At 38.6% G+C, this 17,079-nt stretch overlaps 1 protein-coding gene across 1 annotated transcript in view; it reads left to right on the forward strand.

Moving 5' to 3' along the window:
- The window catches only part of LOC120804238 (metabotropic glutamate receptor 4-like), a 122,947-nt gene that overhangs the window by 82,222 nt on the left and 23,646 nt on the right, over window positions 1–17,079 (forward strand). The window contains exons 3-5 of the mRNA XM_040153564.1: window positions 6,170–6,305; window positions 9,355–9,509; window positions 10,462–10,602. Of these exons, the coding sequence (XP_040009498.1) occupies window positions 6,170–6,305; window positions 9,355–9,509; window positions 10,462–10,602 (432 nt within the window). The remainder of the gene's footprint in view (window positions 1–6,169; window positions 6,306–9,354; window positions 9,510–10,461; window positions 10,603–17,079) is intronic.

Here is a 17,079-nt window from a genome sequence, read left to right on the forward strand (position 1 = left end):
AGCTGAAAAGTTTTAAACTGACTCAAGTGGTCTCATGGGATATTAGCAATACTTATTTTGAGTAAACATTACACTAGCAGTGTAATGTTTTTTCATGCCTTATATTTTCAGATTCTTCAAACATTTTCCCTCTGTTTATTTATGAATGAAGTGGCCAAATACACAAATTCAATACAATAAAGACCAATTCGACTTCATCACAATGCACAGCCTCAAAATGCACTGCTGAATAGATAAAAAACACGAATTATCAATAAAGAGTACAGATCTTTCTGTCTTTCTGGTCACTCTGCATATCAGTTCTCCAGTATAGAGATTTACACTAGCAGAGCAAAGCCAGACAGAGGGCATGTGTTTGTGTCCTGCTTAGTGAAATCTGAGGGGGGGGGAAACTTGACTCTCGCCAGCCTCACCTTAAACCATAGCTCAGCCTCATTTTTCCGCCAGTACAACAATTGTGAACCCGGGGCTCATCACTTCCAGTCCAAAGCCGCTCTCTGATATTAACCTGCAGACTCAGCAAGTCCCTGATAAGTTGTTCCATTTTCATTTAGATTTTCTTAGTTAAAGAAAAAAAATCTCCCATGCCTGCCTGCATTGCGCTAATGTCATCTTTCCTCATGAAATGGAGCCACGCTTTGGTGCCTTTCTTCCTCTCCGCCATGAATCCTTCAAGTTGCAAGTTTCCAGCAGAGTAAATGCATGAGTTTGATATCACTGTTTTTGCAATGCCCAACTGTCACAAAAAACATGCCAGCATCAATTAAAGGAATTGATAAGGTCAGAGCCATACGATTCCGACGGACGGACAATTCAGATCTGGCTCTAAACTGGAACCAGTTTTCGAATGTGGCTCAGCTTTTTGCGGCTCAGCAATCTGTAACAATTATAATGGGATATTACACTATAATTGATCCCCTGAGGAGGAATACATTTCATTTTATCCCCTCAGCCCTGCACAGTGTGGTGAGAGCACACTGAAAGAACAGCGCCTCAGGGATTGTGGGGGATTTAGTGTCTTGCTCCACGACACTTTAGCAGGGTGGTTGCTTGAATATGGGGCTGAACCTGGTCTTTTTCAGTTCGGGGTCAAGTTCCCCTAATGATTTCAGCCCACTCTTTCACTCTCCCTCCTCCCAAAAGTTCACTCCCACTCACTTGCAGCTGTATTTCTGACAAGAGTTGGGAAACACAATCTGTAGAAGTAGGTACTGCACTTATATTAAAACACAGCACAGTTCCTACAGCTCAGGGGTAATATTTTGCTACAAAAGGGTGGTCAGGATTGTACCTGTACTGTTGTTTTTTGTTGTCTAAAATCAATTCCATCCACCCATCCATTTTCTCTCCCTCTCAGGGAACTGAGCGTGTCGCAGCATGCATTGGATGAAAGGCATGAAAACATTGGACAGATTGCCAGTTTATTGTGAACCTCTGATCAACTGATTTGCATAAATCATTTGGTATACAGTTTCCTAAATCAGAGGGGGATGTTACTTATCTCCCTATTTAGTGCTATCCACATCACCTTGTTTTGGTTTTCAACATTTTCAATTACTTTGATCTCATTTGAGAATATCTGTACGTATAATGTGAGCCAATCTGATCTCACAACTGTGGCTGAGCATAGCTGTTCTGTACATTACGCTTGTCAGCAGCCAGAAAGTATGTACAGTACTATCAGTGGATTGGTAGAGCAACATTGCTGTGTAAAGCAGGTGGGAAAGCAAAGCTCTGTGCAGCTCAAACAGGCTTTCTAGAGTGTTGATGTTTTCAGTCAATGTTGAAGAAAAGTCACAATATTTCAAGCCAAAAGCCACTGAATATTTGACCATCAGTACTGTAGAAGAAACATTAATTCAATTATTTTAATTTTAATACACTGTATTTTTGATGCTATTAACGTTATTCAGCTGCAAATTAAGCTTGCTTGTGTAGGTATTCCCACTAAGGGCATCCCAATAAAGAGGCTATTTCTGTACCTGCACCTTCATCACAGTGCCCACTTGGGTGTATTGTGTGTGCTTCTGCACTACTGCAATCAGCCACAGTGTCAGGGAATATTTAATGTTTATTGCAGCACTGTCTCTCCCACGGGTATCAAATGCGAAAGGAATATTAGTGGTCTGAGGGGTGGTAGAGACTGGGGCCGACAATGGAAGACGTGAGAGAGGAGGCTCGCAGTCTCCTCAGCAACAGATATTTTTAGAGGCGGTTTTTAGATGTGGCTCAGAAGTTAAAAGCGGTATAGGATGCGAGAGAGAAGTATACTGCTCATGAAGTTTTCAGCAGTAGATGCAGAATAAAAGATGCTTCAATTTGTCATTTGATTTGACTTTGCAATTGCATACTTGGGTTTACGGATAGATTATTGGGGATTTGGCACAATACAACAGGTAATCATGGAAAATGAGCAAACTAGCTAAACATGAAGATTAATGAATTATAGCATTTTTCACTTTGCCAGACCTAAAGCAAAAACCAGTTGTTCTGTTTATTTTTACAGACGCCACTAATTGTTACTCTGCAGAGATCACATCCAGGCAATTTTAATGCATAGATGCAATTAATCAACAAATTATCCTGTATGTCTCTGGAGACACAAATAGGAAGGTAAATGGTGGGATTTTTCTGGGCCGCTACACATTTGTAATTAATTGCTTTATAATTGCCTCATACAGAGTATGTTTTTGTGTTCACAAAGTAACATTAGGTCGGAGATGGTGGTCAGGTTGAATCTGAGGGAAGTCTGATGAGATTTGGTGAAGCGACAAGAGAAGGGAGAGTCTTACAGTGGATTTCCCTAATTACATCCTGTCCAATGGCAAATTGGAATTTAGCATTGTGTCTTATTGAAATCAGATTCCTGTAAAGAGACTTGTTTCGTTAGCTAACATTAATATAAAATATGTAATGAGCAAGACCTATAATTACCAAGACAAATTAAAAGACACTTAGGTTGTATTAAGACGTAATTTTGGAGCAGCTTGGCATATATAATGGTATAATAAAAAAATATGAGACATAGTGAACCTTATTGGGGGAAAGGTGTAGCAGTAGCTACAGAAAAGAAAAAACACTCTTACTCAGTAGCTGTTCCCTGTCACAGGGTTTGAATTTGGGTCCTCGAGTCAAGGGACCATGTCTTTGACCATCCTATACTGGATGGAATGGATGGACAGATGCGTAGTTGAATGGATGGTGGGTGCAATAAAACAAATTGCCGTCTCTACCCTTCAAATAACAGTGTTACAACACCGGGCCCATGGAGGGCCTTGTTGATTGTGCTTCAAATCCCAGAAGTTGGGTTCTTATCCCCTGGTCTTCTCCCTATTCTCTCCAGAGGTTAAGTAATGCTGCGGCCTGCTGCTGGTGATGTGTGGAGAGAAGAAAAGGAGGGGATGAATGCTTCCACGTAGCAGATGTTGGGGGAAAGGGGGACCTAAGTACCAGTAAGGGAAAAGACATAGAATCTAATGATTGATAGAGTCTCTGAGATCAGAGAGCTGCTGCTACGCTACTGCTACGCTGCTGCCAACGCTGCCGCCACGCTGCTGCTAAATTTCCCATGTGCCCATTTGGGTTGTGTTAGTGTAATGACACAGAGAGATAGCCTGATATACCTCTGCTTCAGTTTAATAAAAGACTCAACAATCAGGAACATGTAGATTGTAGAGAGGTGCGCAAATATTGTCAACTGTAAAGGGCTTTATTTGCATACTGTTTCTTGCACACTTTCATACATTTTATTTCACTTATCTCTCAGTAAAACATCTGGCACCTAAAACTACAGTACATGTAGTGACACAGAATTATGCACATGCAGATTTATAAAGCCGTGCACACAGATAGTTCTGTTTTAAAATTTCAATCATTGTGGAAAGAATGGCAAAGAAGCGGCACAATTTCACAGATTGTGTCACATTGCTGGTTCTCGACTACAGACCACTAGAGCAGTTCTCATTGCAAGCTAACATTAGGTACGGATCTGGATATTTACTGTATAGCACATACATCATTGATCTGTTGCATGCACCTGTACCCAGGATATTGATGTGCCAGTGATTCAGTCACCATCATTGCACATCAGTATTTAGTTTACAGCACTCACAGAGAAACCTACTTTACAAAGTGCTTCAAAAATAAAGGATAAAATGAAAAGAATATGCCACCAGGGAAATAAAATGATGCCTGCAATGCAAATGAAAAGAAGGATAAAATTGAGCATACAAAAGTATTTCATCAAAAAGAAGTTGCACCTTTCTTTGTATTGTATTGTATTCTTGTATTTCTCTATTGGATAACGAATTGTACTCACATGCCCCTTGTGGCAATCTTGTGGCCCTCCCTTCAGCTTTCCCACCTCATACAATGTTTTGTCTTTTCACCTTTCACCCGTTTCAATGTCCATCTTATCATGTCACCCTTGGGCCACTCTGGAAAAAGAAATGGGTATGACTAGTTTGAAGTATGTCACAGTCAGAAAATAGCACATGCGTGGCTTTTAGGCATGTGTTATCATTTATACAGCTGGCCCTATAGCTCATTAAGTATAATATCTATTTTGTAACCTTTGAAATTTCAGACTATTGAATGATGAAATTTGTTTTGATTGTGCTATTTGATTTCATTTTTATAAGTGGAAAAATAACTAAATTAGGGGTTTGATGTGGCTATGCTGATAAAAAAAGAAAAAAGTCCTGCCTGAGTGCAGAAGGAAACATCCCCCAACACTCAATAACAAGACATGGACCAGTACACAAAAAGGAATGAGTCTATTCCTCTAGTGAACGAACTGCTAATCCATTAACCAGCCAAGTGAATGTATAAGCCAGAACTGTCGTGTTGTAGCTGTTACATGCATGACCACAGGTAACCTATACACGCAGCCTTTCTGAATAAACAGCCCCGGTGAAATAGCAAAACCATGGGTCTGAAGAAATAGGAAACATCATTAAATTCATCCCCAGCGTACGATCAAAACAATAGTACAAGGCCACTTACTGAAGCCGCTCACTGACTTAACCGGAAGTGACTTTTTGTACCCATGAGCAAAGCAGCCCAACATCATTGTTAATTTAATGGCATCCCCTTTTCTTTACTCATAATTCCAGTTTCCCAACCTATTTGTATCTGAGCTGGGGCCAGGCTTTGTTTTATGGTGCTAGTCTGGCTGCCATGAACTGAACTAGAGGGTATTATTCCTGCATTGATTGTTCATTGGGCTGGCTTTGTACTGGGTCACGAAAGGGAAATTCATTAGCATGCACATATTCTCTGTGGCATTTTGGCAGGGCGACAAAACAGTTATCCTCAAATGTTGCATTGGGAATTAAAAAGCCTTGGCTTGGTGGTAGCCAGGGGACGTACACTGCCGCCTTTAGACTTGTGTTCAGTACTAGAGCATCTCTAACGCTGAGGACTCCCTTCAAACTGATGAATGGGGAATTACAGTCGGTGTAGGTATTGAGCTGGCCAGTGCCTAACAAGGTAAACCAAACTAATCAATTTCATTGGACAATACTATAAGTTTGCCAGCATGTAATTAATTGAGTGATTTAATTGGAAATTTAGGCAAAATATTTCATGTTTCTTTTCTCTCTGTCTTTCAAAGGTGGTTCCATCCTCAGGCAAGAACCAGAATCTAGAAGAAGAAATTTAGTAAAAAGTAGTTTTTAGGTTAAAGAAAATTAAACAACCTGTTTAATAGGAAAAATCTCTCTGAACAAATGGATCCAGCTTTAAAGTACAAAATTTATGTACTTCCAAATGCTCCCAAATTTCCCTGGTCTCACTGACAGAACCATAAACTGAAATGATGGGTCTCCATGCCTTAAAGTTGCCTCTTGTGGCCGAGGGAAAGATTTTTTTTTAATACCTTACATCCCACGTGCTGTGAAATATTGCATCTGTACACATTTAATAGTGCATCTATCATAAAAAGGTCCAAAGACTGAAAAAGATTTGTTTGAGTTTTAAAAAAGGAAGACTCCTGCAGATATTTCTGGGTGACAAAGAACTTGAAAAAGACTCATCTGAAATTGCAGCATTAATATGAGGTTGAAGTTAAAATCTCTGCTAATGAGATCTGTTCAGATGTTTTATAGAAGAACAGGCAAGTTTTTTTTTCTAAAGTCTTTTAAAATTTTCTCTTTTGTCTTCCAATTAGGTGGTTTGTGCATTTCCCAGTCGGTGAAAATACCACGTGAACCAAGAGCTGGAGAGTTTGACAAGATCATTCGCCGACTGAGTGAGAATCCTAATGCCCGAGTAGTCATTATCTTTGCCAATGAGGATGACATCAGGTGAGAACAGTGAAATCCTAATTGCTGTCAGTTACCATAGCTTTTAACCTCACTCTTCTCTACAACTGTTGGATACTTGCTTAATAAAATGTACCTGCTAGTTTGCTTTTTTTCCTTAAATGAAAATACACTGAGTTTTGAGAAGCTGAAGTAAGGCAGTTTAAGAGTTTGCAAAATCTGCTAACATCTAAATGTTTTCTAGTAATGTCTTTACCTGAAGCTGCCTTTGAAGCTGATGTTAAAATGTCACAAATGTCTCCTGTGTGTATAAGGAAATGAAATTGCCCTTATCTTGAAAAATACAGTCTGCTACCCACATGTTAATATTTATAAGTTATAAATGGCAAATATGTTTATATTTGGGTGTATTCACATTTACTTAACCTTGTCACTGAAGACATTATCACAGGTATCTACAGGCAAGTGAAGCAGTTTTGAACACAGAGATAACAGAAAAATAATGCGATCTAATGCTACCTGCAAATAACTACTACCCAGTGGTGGAATGTAATTAAGTACATTTACTCAAGTACTGTACTTTGTGAGTTTAGATTGAAAATATATGTTCGACAAATAAAATGTGAAGCATTTTGATAGATGAAACTGTCCAACATCTGCAACAATAAAATGCTGTCTGCATGTTAACACATCAATAATAATAATCCAAGAATATACATAATAATATAACACTAGATAATTGATTGATTCTACATAATGAAAACCTTAGATAATTTAAGTGTAATTGGCTGAAAAACTAATGTATTTGTACTTAACTAAAATTCTGAATGCCAGAACGTAACTTGTAACATAGTATATTTACACTGTGATATTACTATACAACTGCTATTTTTTGTTGAGGCTGTGTCAGAGAGGGGTTGACTGGTCAGTTTTGAAGCCATATTTCATAAGGGTGTTGTACCTATTTTGAGCTGCATTAGCCCATATCGAAAGGTGTTTTCTAACATTTTGTCCACTCCACTATGTCCTTTCTATCTGACCAATAGCTTTATCATCTGATTCGACATCTGGTCTGCTGTCCCCATTTATTTGAATATTACCATACCATACTAAAGTACTGTTACCAGAAAAGAATCAATTTAAATTCATTATCTACTATTAAGACGGATAGTATGTGTTAGGAATGTATTAATTAGCTGCAGGATGCATCAACACACGAAGCACTGCTGTGGCTTTGTGAGGGAAAATGTTCCCCAGCAACCAGTTAGTAGGCCATTGTATTCCTAGTAGGAGTGGGCAGTGATTTGGGTTGGTCTCTTGATGATGACCAGGGCAGAAGTCCCTGTGCTCATTGACTTAATCCGGCCCTGATAACGGGTAATAGCCTGGATATATAGTAATTACAGAAACCAAGGGGGGATTTCAACGCTGCATTATGGCTCTATCCTTCAACCTAGCCAGTGTGAGCTGGCAGCAGCCTTATAAGAACCAAAAATTGTCTTCTTAGAAAGTATAAGAGACCAGAGCTGTTTTGATGGAGCCCTTTAATGTGATACTTAACCAGTTTCTGTGTATACATATACTGCATTGTTCCAAGGTTATAAAGAGTAAGTAAAATAATGTTTCTGTGTTAGCCTTTCATAATCCAGCCAGGTAGGTAGGTTTGTCCAGTACTGTGGTACTTGCTCTGTGGGAACAACAACACGGTCTCATAACTTTCAGTGAGATGATTACAAATTCTGAAAAAAGTAAATGAAATTAAAACTAATTAAAACTTATTTAATTAAACTACTGTTGGTTTTGTATTCTAATCATGTGAAAACTTAACGATAAAACAAATTACAACTGTCATTTCGACCTTTTCATCCCCTGAAAATTTCAGTGGTTTAGTAAGGTAAAATGTCAGGTAATACTTAAAGCTTCTATAATGAATATTTTTACATCAACACTGGATCAAATGAATGTGTAATGTGATTACACCAAGTGGCCAAAAAAAACAGGTTATGCAAGTAGCAAAGTAACAAACAAGTAAAAACTTTATTTAAGGTGGCATAGAGGTTTTACTGTAACATAAGTACAATTTTACTCACACTAAAGAACTTAATGTGAAATGGGAACTGAACCTGGGCTGTCAAAGTTGCAGGGAAGTGGGTACGCCCTTCCACGACCCTGACAACACCTTCACCTCCCACTGTGTTATTTTCACATTAGACTTGTCAGACCGTCTAGTCATGTCTCTGTTACTGTATGTAATCTCCTGATGGTGGGCGAATCTATTTCTTTCATTTTTCCTACATGGGGGCACATAATTGCATCTTAAGACATGCTCACTTCACCAAATTTCTGGAGACCAGACTCAGGGAAGGTCATTACCAAACATAAATCCTTGGGGTCATAAAACTAAGGTAAAGAGACATAAAGTTGGTAGGAAGAGTCACTGCTTACCCACTTCATATTTTACAAAAACCTGTAGTAATTATTTACAAGGTTATACCGTCCTTCTCATTGCTACTGCAAAGTCTTATATTAGATGCTAAAAGGTATCTGCCATGTAAAAAAGCTGACGTTTTGTACATTACAATATGATGCTTAATATTTATTTTTTACTCTAGCATCTTTGAGGCAATATAAGGGTCAGTAATGCTTTACATGCCAGGTGGCTGGTTTTAAATTTTATGTTGCCGTGCTCAAGCTTTCTTGATCTAACTCTGCTGCTACAGCAGAGGTTGCTGTCAGTTTTTTTTACGACTCCCTAAACTTACTTCCATTGGCAACAAGCCTGGACAAATGTGGCAAGTGTGTCATGCTGCCACAGCCAGGAAGAACTTCCCTGGGGATGGACAGAGTGCCCATGTTGGCAGAGTGCCTCAGGACAACTTTATCTGACCCAGAAGGGAATATTCTAGTCATGGAATCAGCTGTATAGCAGCTACGCTTCCTCTTTAGAGTGCATTTAAGTAGCAACATTCTTTCATGGGTGATATGTCACTGTACCGTATGGGCAATGAAATATATCAGAAATAAATAAAAACACTGACTACTGAACATCACATGGTCCAATTATACATCACTCCCCTTCTCTGTCACAAAGGCGGCTCCTTCAAGCAGCTAAGAAAGCCAATCAAACAGGCCATTTCATCTGGGTGGGTTCAGACAGCTGGGGCTCCAAAATCTCCCCAATTCTGAACCAGGAAGAAATGGCAGAAGGCGCCGTCACCATCCTACCCAAACGACAGTCCATCAAAGGTACTCATAACATACTTCCTAAGGTTACCTTACAAAGTGCTCACGACTACTACTTTTTTTTTAAACTTTTTTATAACAAAAATTTATCTTGGTATTTTTGCCACTTTTCTGCTTATTAGTATTGAATGTTTCCCTCCACTAATCATATCTCCCTTTTACATTCAAAATAAATGATTTCATTGTGGAGCGCTTCTACTTTGTACCGTTTTCCCCCACTTAGAGACACACTGGACATAAAGTGTTTAATCATCACAGTTCCCCACCTTTCATATTGATTAAATCAATAACATACCATATCACGTATATTTTCCTTATGTTATCATTGTAAATGTAGGGCTACTGATTTTTAACAGTGTTGGTAAAGCATGAATTAAGTTGCCGAGGGATAACAAAGTATGCATTCAGACTGTAGTTTAATGTGGCCATGTGAAAACAACAAATACAGTAAAGTCTAGTGTTTGTCTCTATGCTATTAAATAATTACATACTCCTCTAAGGCTTTAAAAGATTTAGCAGAACTGGATTCTTGAATAATGTTCTTGAAAGCCCATGGATAGCATATAACAATTCAGCAAAGTCAGCACAGTGAAATGAAAATCCTTTACATTTACTCTAAAAGATCCAATAATACTCAGACACTGTGCCTTCATTTGAACTGTTTTCACTGTTAAGCTAAGAGCAATCTATAGGATTTGGGGTTTTTTTTTTTTAATTTTTTTTTACTGCTTCTGCTCTAGTAAGTCTTAAGCTGGGCTTTTAGAAACAATAAAACCTTGGCTCATTTGAAATCATAGGCAAAGTTATCGACTAGAACCTCCAGCAACAGAGTTTACATTTTGGTTACAAAGGATATTAAATGGATAGTTACCTTAACCTGACACAGAGAGCTTTATTCAATGTCGAAAATGTAAGAGATTAAATTCTAACAGCATCTGTCGCCCATTCCTTTCAGGTTTTGATCGCTACTTCATCAGCCGAACATTAGAGAACAACCGAAGGAATATCTGGTTCGCAGAGTTCTGGGAGAACAACTTCCAGTGCAAGCTTAGTCGACATGCTGTTAAGAAAGGATCTGGCATCAAAAAATGCACAAGTGAGTGTACACTTAATAGCAGTAAAGGCACAATGGGAAGCACTCGATCAATGACCAAGTATATTGATTGGGTCTGCTGTGAATACATTATGTGTGTGTTCTGTGCGTGTGCATGTGTGTGTGCTTGGTATGTATTGGTTAAATTTATTTGTCATCTGGGAGAAAACAATCACACTTCTCTGATTTAGGTGAAATGTAATGGGCGTAGATAAGTGAACAGGACTCTCCAGTTTCATCTGAGAGAAATTAATGTTCCCATTACTCGTTTGTTAGCTGGTTCAATTTGCAGTGGGTGACAATACCAATCACAAAAATGTGCCACCACATGTGCTGAAAACATAATCAATAGAAAATCCAATCAGCCCATTAGAAACAAGCTTTCAGGTCATTAAAATCAGTAGAGTCTCCAGGTCCATGTCCCACCCAACTGCGCAGTGCAACACTGCATCTCAAGTAATCCAGACTGACTGATTTAAGGCTGGCAACTGTAATGTTTCAAATGACAATATATTCCTCACATATCCATCTGTTTATTGACATATTGTACAACACAAATACCAGCACTGGAGAAGCTGTCTGCTCTCTTCCTTTCAGAAATGTCCAGCTGTTTGGAGGACTGCACCTGTCCTTCACTTGTTCAGAATTCGTAACTGACACTGCTCATGTTAGTCCAGTCCACACAAACTGTTTGCTCTTTACAAAAACACACAGTAAAACACATTTTTTAGTTATGCACATTGTTACAAACAAATGTCTGGCGGAGGGCATTTGGCAATGGCAAGGTTTTCATGAATTATTGGATGCTATCCATCTACAATATCAATCTACAGGCTAGTAAATTTCATCTTTATTTATATTAACTCACAGAATGACTCAGTATAAAAGTATGTGATCAACACTTTACTTTTTGTGAAGTACACCTTATAAAATCACAGTTTGGGAGCATAATCTTTGTCACTAAGGAAGACATTTATGTGTTTATTACCTAAACAAGTTTGCAATTAACCAGTAGCTTATTAACTGCAGTAACCTGGTACGTAATGTTAGGCAACTTCAATCTTTTAAACAGCCTTTATAACTGTCACCTGCAACTGGCAGAATGAGACCACATTAGCTTGGAGATAAATCTGATATCTGTTTTTTGTCTTTTTCTTTTTTTTCCCCCCACTGTGAACATAACACATAGATTCTTCTTGGTAAAGACTCTTGTTGGAAAGACGACGTCGTACATGAACGAGATTTATTCCTCTGCAGTGACATGAAACACAACACATGGCGCCACCGATAACTGTCTTATATTCAGATATAACAAGCTATTTAGGGCTGACAAAGAGTAACGTTAATCACAATAAACCACATGGCTATGGCTATGAACTGACACTCCCACACAAACACACACACACACACACACACACACACACACACACACACACACACACACACACACACACACACCAACAGCGGGAGAGCGTCTCATAGTAGAGCTGCTAACTCAGCTACAAGACAGACACCCACAGAGAAACTCTCTGAAAGCACAATAAATGTCTAACAGTAGTTGCTCATGGCTGGTTAACTCTGACTATCAGCTCTAGATTGCTGTCCATGCTGCACTGAGAAGCGGTCGGTCATTCCCGGGTACCCTGACCCCCTGTGTTACACACTACGCCGCAACGAGGCCATGCCTCCTACAGTCGTTGCTCCCCCACTCCTTTGTTACTTTGTAAAAAATATGCTGCATGAGAGGGTTCTAGCAGAATTTGAGGGTTTAGTTTCCCTTTAAAGCGTCACAATGTGACTGTGAGGGTGCGAACCACCGTTCACATTCCTAAATTTGTGTTTTTGGTGCAACATTTCAAATTGGAACTAAATGTAGTGACTTGTAGGGGTGTGGGAGAATATCACATATCAGGCACATTTTAATAATTTAAATATTCTTTATTAAAGGTATACTGCTCTTGACAGTGTTTTCCGAAATTAATTGAATATGGCAAAAACTTATCTTGGCTAAAAAGCAACATAAATACTCGTACATTTGCAGACTTTCAGTGAAAATAAGGTTGAAGATCAAACTCCACTGCCTACTGTTGAACCACGATGGTGATTATTTAATATGGTAGTAAGAAGCGTATACTGACATTGAATACGGGAAAAGTACGCAGCTTGAGAGTTGTTGAACTCAAATGACCTCATATGGTTCATGGGAGATCCATTTACTGTTTCTCTGAAAGGAAACGTTTTTGAGATTTAGAGAACTGATGTTGCACTTGCAGCACATGAGTTGCGATTGGATCTTTTTGTGATCCTCATAAAACAGAATAGCATGGGCAGAAACCACAAGTTACTGTTCGAGCCCTCTGGAGATATTTCAGCACTCTCATATGGGGATGGCGGCATCAGCGCAATGTGTAGAAGAGATGGTATAGTAGCTCTGTAGATAAAATGTGAGCATTTTTCCGAAGTGACAGAATTACAAGATTAGTTATTTTTGTTTGAGGACATCACATAATAAACACTGCATTTTATTGTTGAGTCTTGCTGTCAGTGGATCATGTATAATTCTATTTTCTGGCTCCCTAATCTGGCTGGTATAGGACACTGCAACCTCAAAATGTCAACAAACACCATAGGAGACAAACTAAATTGGTACAGTAGACGAACAGGCAAAACTAACCAATTAAGCACAGATTGAATTGTCACTCTCTTAACAACACTGCGTCCCTTGGCAAAAGAGAAAGATGCTTCCAACAATCCGCACGTAATCTTAAATGATTTCTGTATCTATCAGTTGTCATGTCATGGTGGCTGCTTATGAGCTAAATTGCTGCAGCCCCTTTTCTTCCTCCGAGTAGCCTCCGGGGCGCAGTACATTTTGAAAGGCATGAGGTGCAGGCATTTCACTCAGAGCCTTTTGCAAGTACTATAACTACCCTCCCAATTGTTCCTTTTGTAAGCACAATCATTTCCTGTCCCCACTTTTGGTGTTTGTTAGTCACTATAATACTGTATTGTATAGACCAAGCATAGTATACAAAGTAAAAAGTTACAAGAAAAATTTTAGGAGAAACTTAAAACCTACACAGTGTTAACAGTGTTTTTAATAACACGCTTAATAAGTAGAAAAAGTAAATTCCTTGCTTGAAAAATCTATGGAGGACTGTAATCAACCACCGGGGAATGGAAAATTATATTCTTAAAGTACTAACATGATTAGATGGGCATGTAATTATTGTATGTTTGTGTAATATCAAAGCTTTTAATCGCACAATACAAGTCGCTGGCAACTGATTTATGCGCCGTAACAGCAGGGTAGTAACAGATCATCTTCCAGGACTGAGAAATTAAAGTGTATCTGACTTAGAGTGCATGGAAAACAACACAGAGTGCAGACGTATAATTCCCATGCTATTGCCGCATCCTTTGCCACTGCTGTTGTAATTGCTGCCTCAGAGGCCGAGGTTGACTTTGTAGTTTCAGATCTACATTGTCATCCCCAGGCCACAAGTTATTTTACTACTCTGTATGGATATTCCCAGACTGTGGCAAAATACTATCAAGAGTACCTGTACGCAGGTCATAACCTACTCTAATTCTTCACATGTATGTTACAATATAAGATAGTGTATCGCTTAAAAGTCAAAATTACTATAGGCAATTGTTATAACTGAACTGATATTTAGAAATGATTAGGAAAACAATGTTCAATCAATTTGCCAACTGACCTTGTTAAGCGTTGCTCCTTTAAGTTACTGCTGCACCTGTCAAGCTTTCCATTCTCACACATCACACGCAGTTTACAATGACAACAGCAGCCAGTCGAAACTTTACTACTCAAAATTCTTAATAATCCTATAAATAATGGATCCTTGAATTCACACAGAGGTAGACAAAAGCGGGTTTGTAATTTCTTGCTGAAATCACAATCGTCGCCAGCAGATTTAATTAGCTACAGCTAGTTAGCTAAAGGTAACGTTAGCTTACATACTGTTTTGTATTCTCAAGCAGCAGGTCACTTTTAACATTCAAGGACAAAAGGATTTGAGGATGAGGACTCGACTAGTTGTGCCTGGAAAACATAATGCAATATTTAGGTAACGAGTTTGATTGGAGTTCCTGGAGTGTAAAGTACTTCTGCGATAAGAAAAAGATATATCAAATACAATTAATAGTTACAAATGTGGAAGTAAGAAATTATCAGCATTATGTAAGTTAGCTGCTTCGATGTTTCAAATTTGAAAACTGTGCTATCAACCTTTTAAAAGGGCACTACCAGTTTGCCTTTCTTCCTCTTAGATATTTCTATTTTCTCGGTATCATAAAAAGAACAGGATTATTGTTTCTACCACAGAATTAGTAGGAACACCAGAAAGTCCAGGTTACAGGAACGAATTAGACATGGGACGTCGACAGGAAATTCAAACAGAGAGTTACCTTAAAAGTATGCTATGTAGAAACCAATAATTTTCAAGTTTGCTATCTGATCTGCTCAGACCATTCACTGTACATCACACTATTTCACACTACTGACCCATAAAACATGATCCCATTTTGCTGAGCAGAATGAACAAGAAGTGGTTGATACAGGGCCTGAATTTGTGGGGGGAAAAAAGAAAGAGACAAATCGGCAACAATAGAAAGATGCTGCACAGTATCATGAGATTCTCCTTGTCATTAGAGATGCATTGGTCAGTAAGGAGCAAGGCTGACACATCGGTCATAATTATTTTGCGGTGCACTGAGACACTCTCTTCTTCAAATTTGCTTGTTGAGAATGCTGTTGCATAAAAGCATGACAGTGCTTTATTTCTCTATGGCAATTTTTTCTAAAAGCATCACTTCAATTTGCATACATGTAACATGTAACATATTAAGAAGTAGAATATGGAGAAGAGCAATTTGCCCACAGCCTAGTCATTTCATGCAGTATTTCCTATAATTAAAGTTTTCTGTCTGGCTGGGCTGTTGGCCGAGATGACAGCCTCCGCAGGTGTGATGCCTCTTGTTGACGTCATTTCAGCACACGTTGAGGCTCACAGTTTGAGTGAAGCAAACTGGCTTGAGTCACTCTGTTGCGTTGCATCCCTGCAGACATGAGTCATCAAGGCTACCAGACACGAGCACATGCCTGCTCAATTATCTGACGCCCATAGCTCACTGAAAACATCAAGGACACCATGTGCAACTAAACAGTGTTCGACAGCTCTTGGAGTCTCTGGAGATGCAATGCAAATCTCAAGGTTTGGAGAAATAATGAACCAGAAAAGAAAAAAAAGGTGTTTTTCTCCACTGTGCAGAAATTATTGTTGACCCGCAGTGGTTTAGAATAATTGCATTGTATGACAGGAAAGGGTGGTATCCCATTTAAAAGTAATTTGCTATCCCAAATTTCTTATACCTAGACATTTCTTTTAATAAATTCATGTTCTAAGGGCATTTAGAGCAAGAAAAACTCAATTGCTATCCATAGCTCACAGCTGCAACAGTGAGCTCACTTCATCTGACCGACCATGGCTTGGGAAGCATTGTCAAGCACTGCAGTCTATTTCTGTTCTCTGGGTGTTGATGCCCAATCTTCTAAATCAAAAGAAAAAAATGAGAGGGTTTTGTTATGGCTGTCGACCAAAGTTTGTCAAGCCCCTCAATAGGGCCACAGTAAGAAATCATTTTAAGTATTATTTTAGAGACTTTCTCATCTTTCATACCAGGAAAATACATGTAACCAAAGGCAGACAATACCTGAGGGTTTGCCCCAAACACACAGTTGCTTAAAGTTAGCGCTACATTATTGTATGTTTTCTGATACATGATGACAAAAGTAAATTTCAGCAGAAATAACTAGAACCTTGCTAGCGTGGCACAACTGGACTGAACGTAAAATACAAACAGTTTACAATTGGAAAAAAAAATAATTAAAAAATTAAACTTATAGATTTGACGTAAAACCCGACAAGAGTTTAGAAAAAAATCATTTTATAAACATGGAAATTCACCGGATGTTGCTTATAGTCTATGGGAAGATGAAATGCGTAAATGACCTTCTTTCTATTTATTTATTTAAGAGACCTTCTTTTCTTTTTGCACAAAAATACAAGAAACATTGAGAATATTAAGAATGGTCTACACGCATATTGTACACACCGAATGCCAACAGAGTAACAAGTAAGGATTTGCCCACCTTTTAATTTTTTTCAAACATTTTAAAAAAATATTGTGAGTCATGAACATAGTATCATGCATTATTCTGAAATGTGGCTTGAATGTGTCGTTGACTCGCCTACGGTGGAACAAAATGAACTACGCCCAACCCAAACTGAAAGAACCATCCGGTCTGCTTTATCATCTAAGCACATTTAGTTGAACAGATAGCCTATAATTTTCAGCATCACAAAGAAAGAAATAGGTGTGCAGGAGTAAGAAAATGAAATTTTTGATCTACCGTGAATGAAAGGAAGGCAAAAATAACAATTTGCCTCCATTCAA

The sequence above is a fragment of the Xiphias gladius genome, chromosome 18, assembly GCF_016859285.1.
Source record: "Xiphias gladius isolate SHS-SW01 ecotype Sanya breed wild chromosome 18, ASM1685928v1, whole genome shotgun sequence".
Classification (NCBI taxonomy): domain Eukaryota; kingdom Metazoa; phylum Chordata; class Actinopteri; order Istiophoriformes; family Xiphiidae; genus Xiphias; species Xiphias gladius.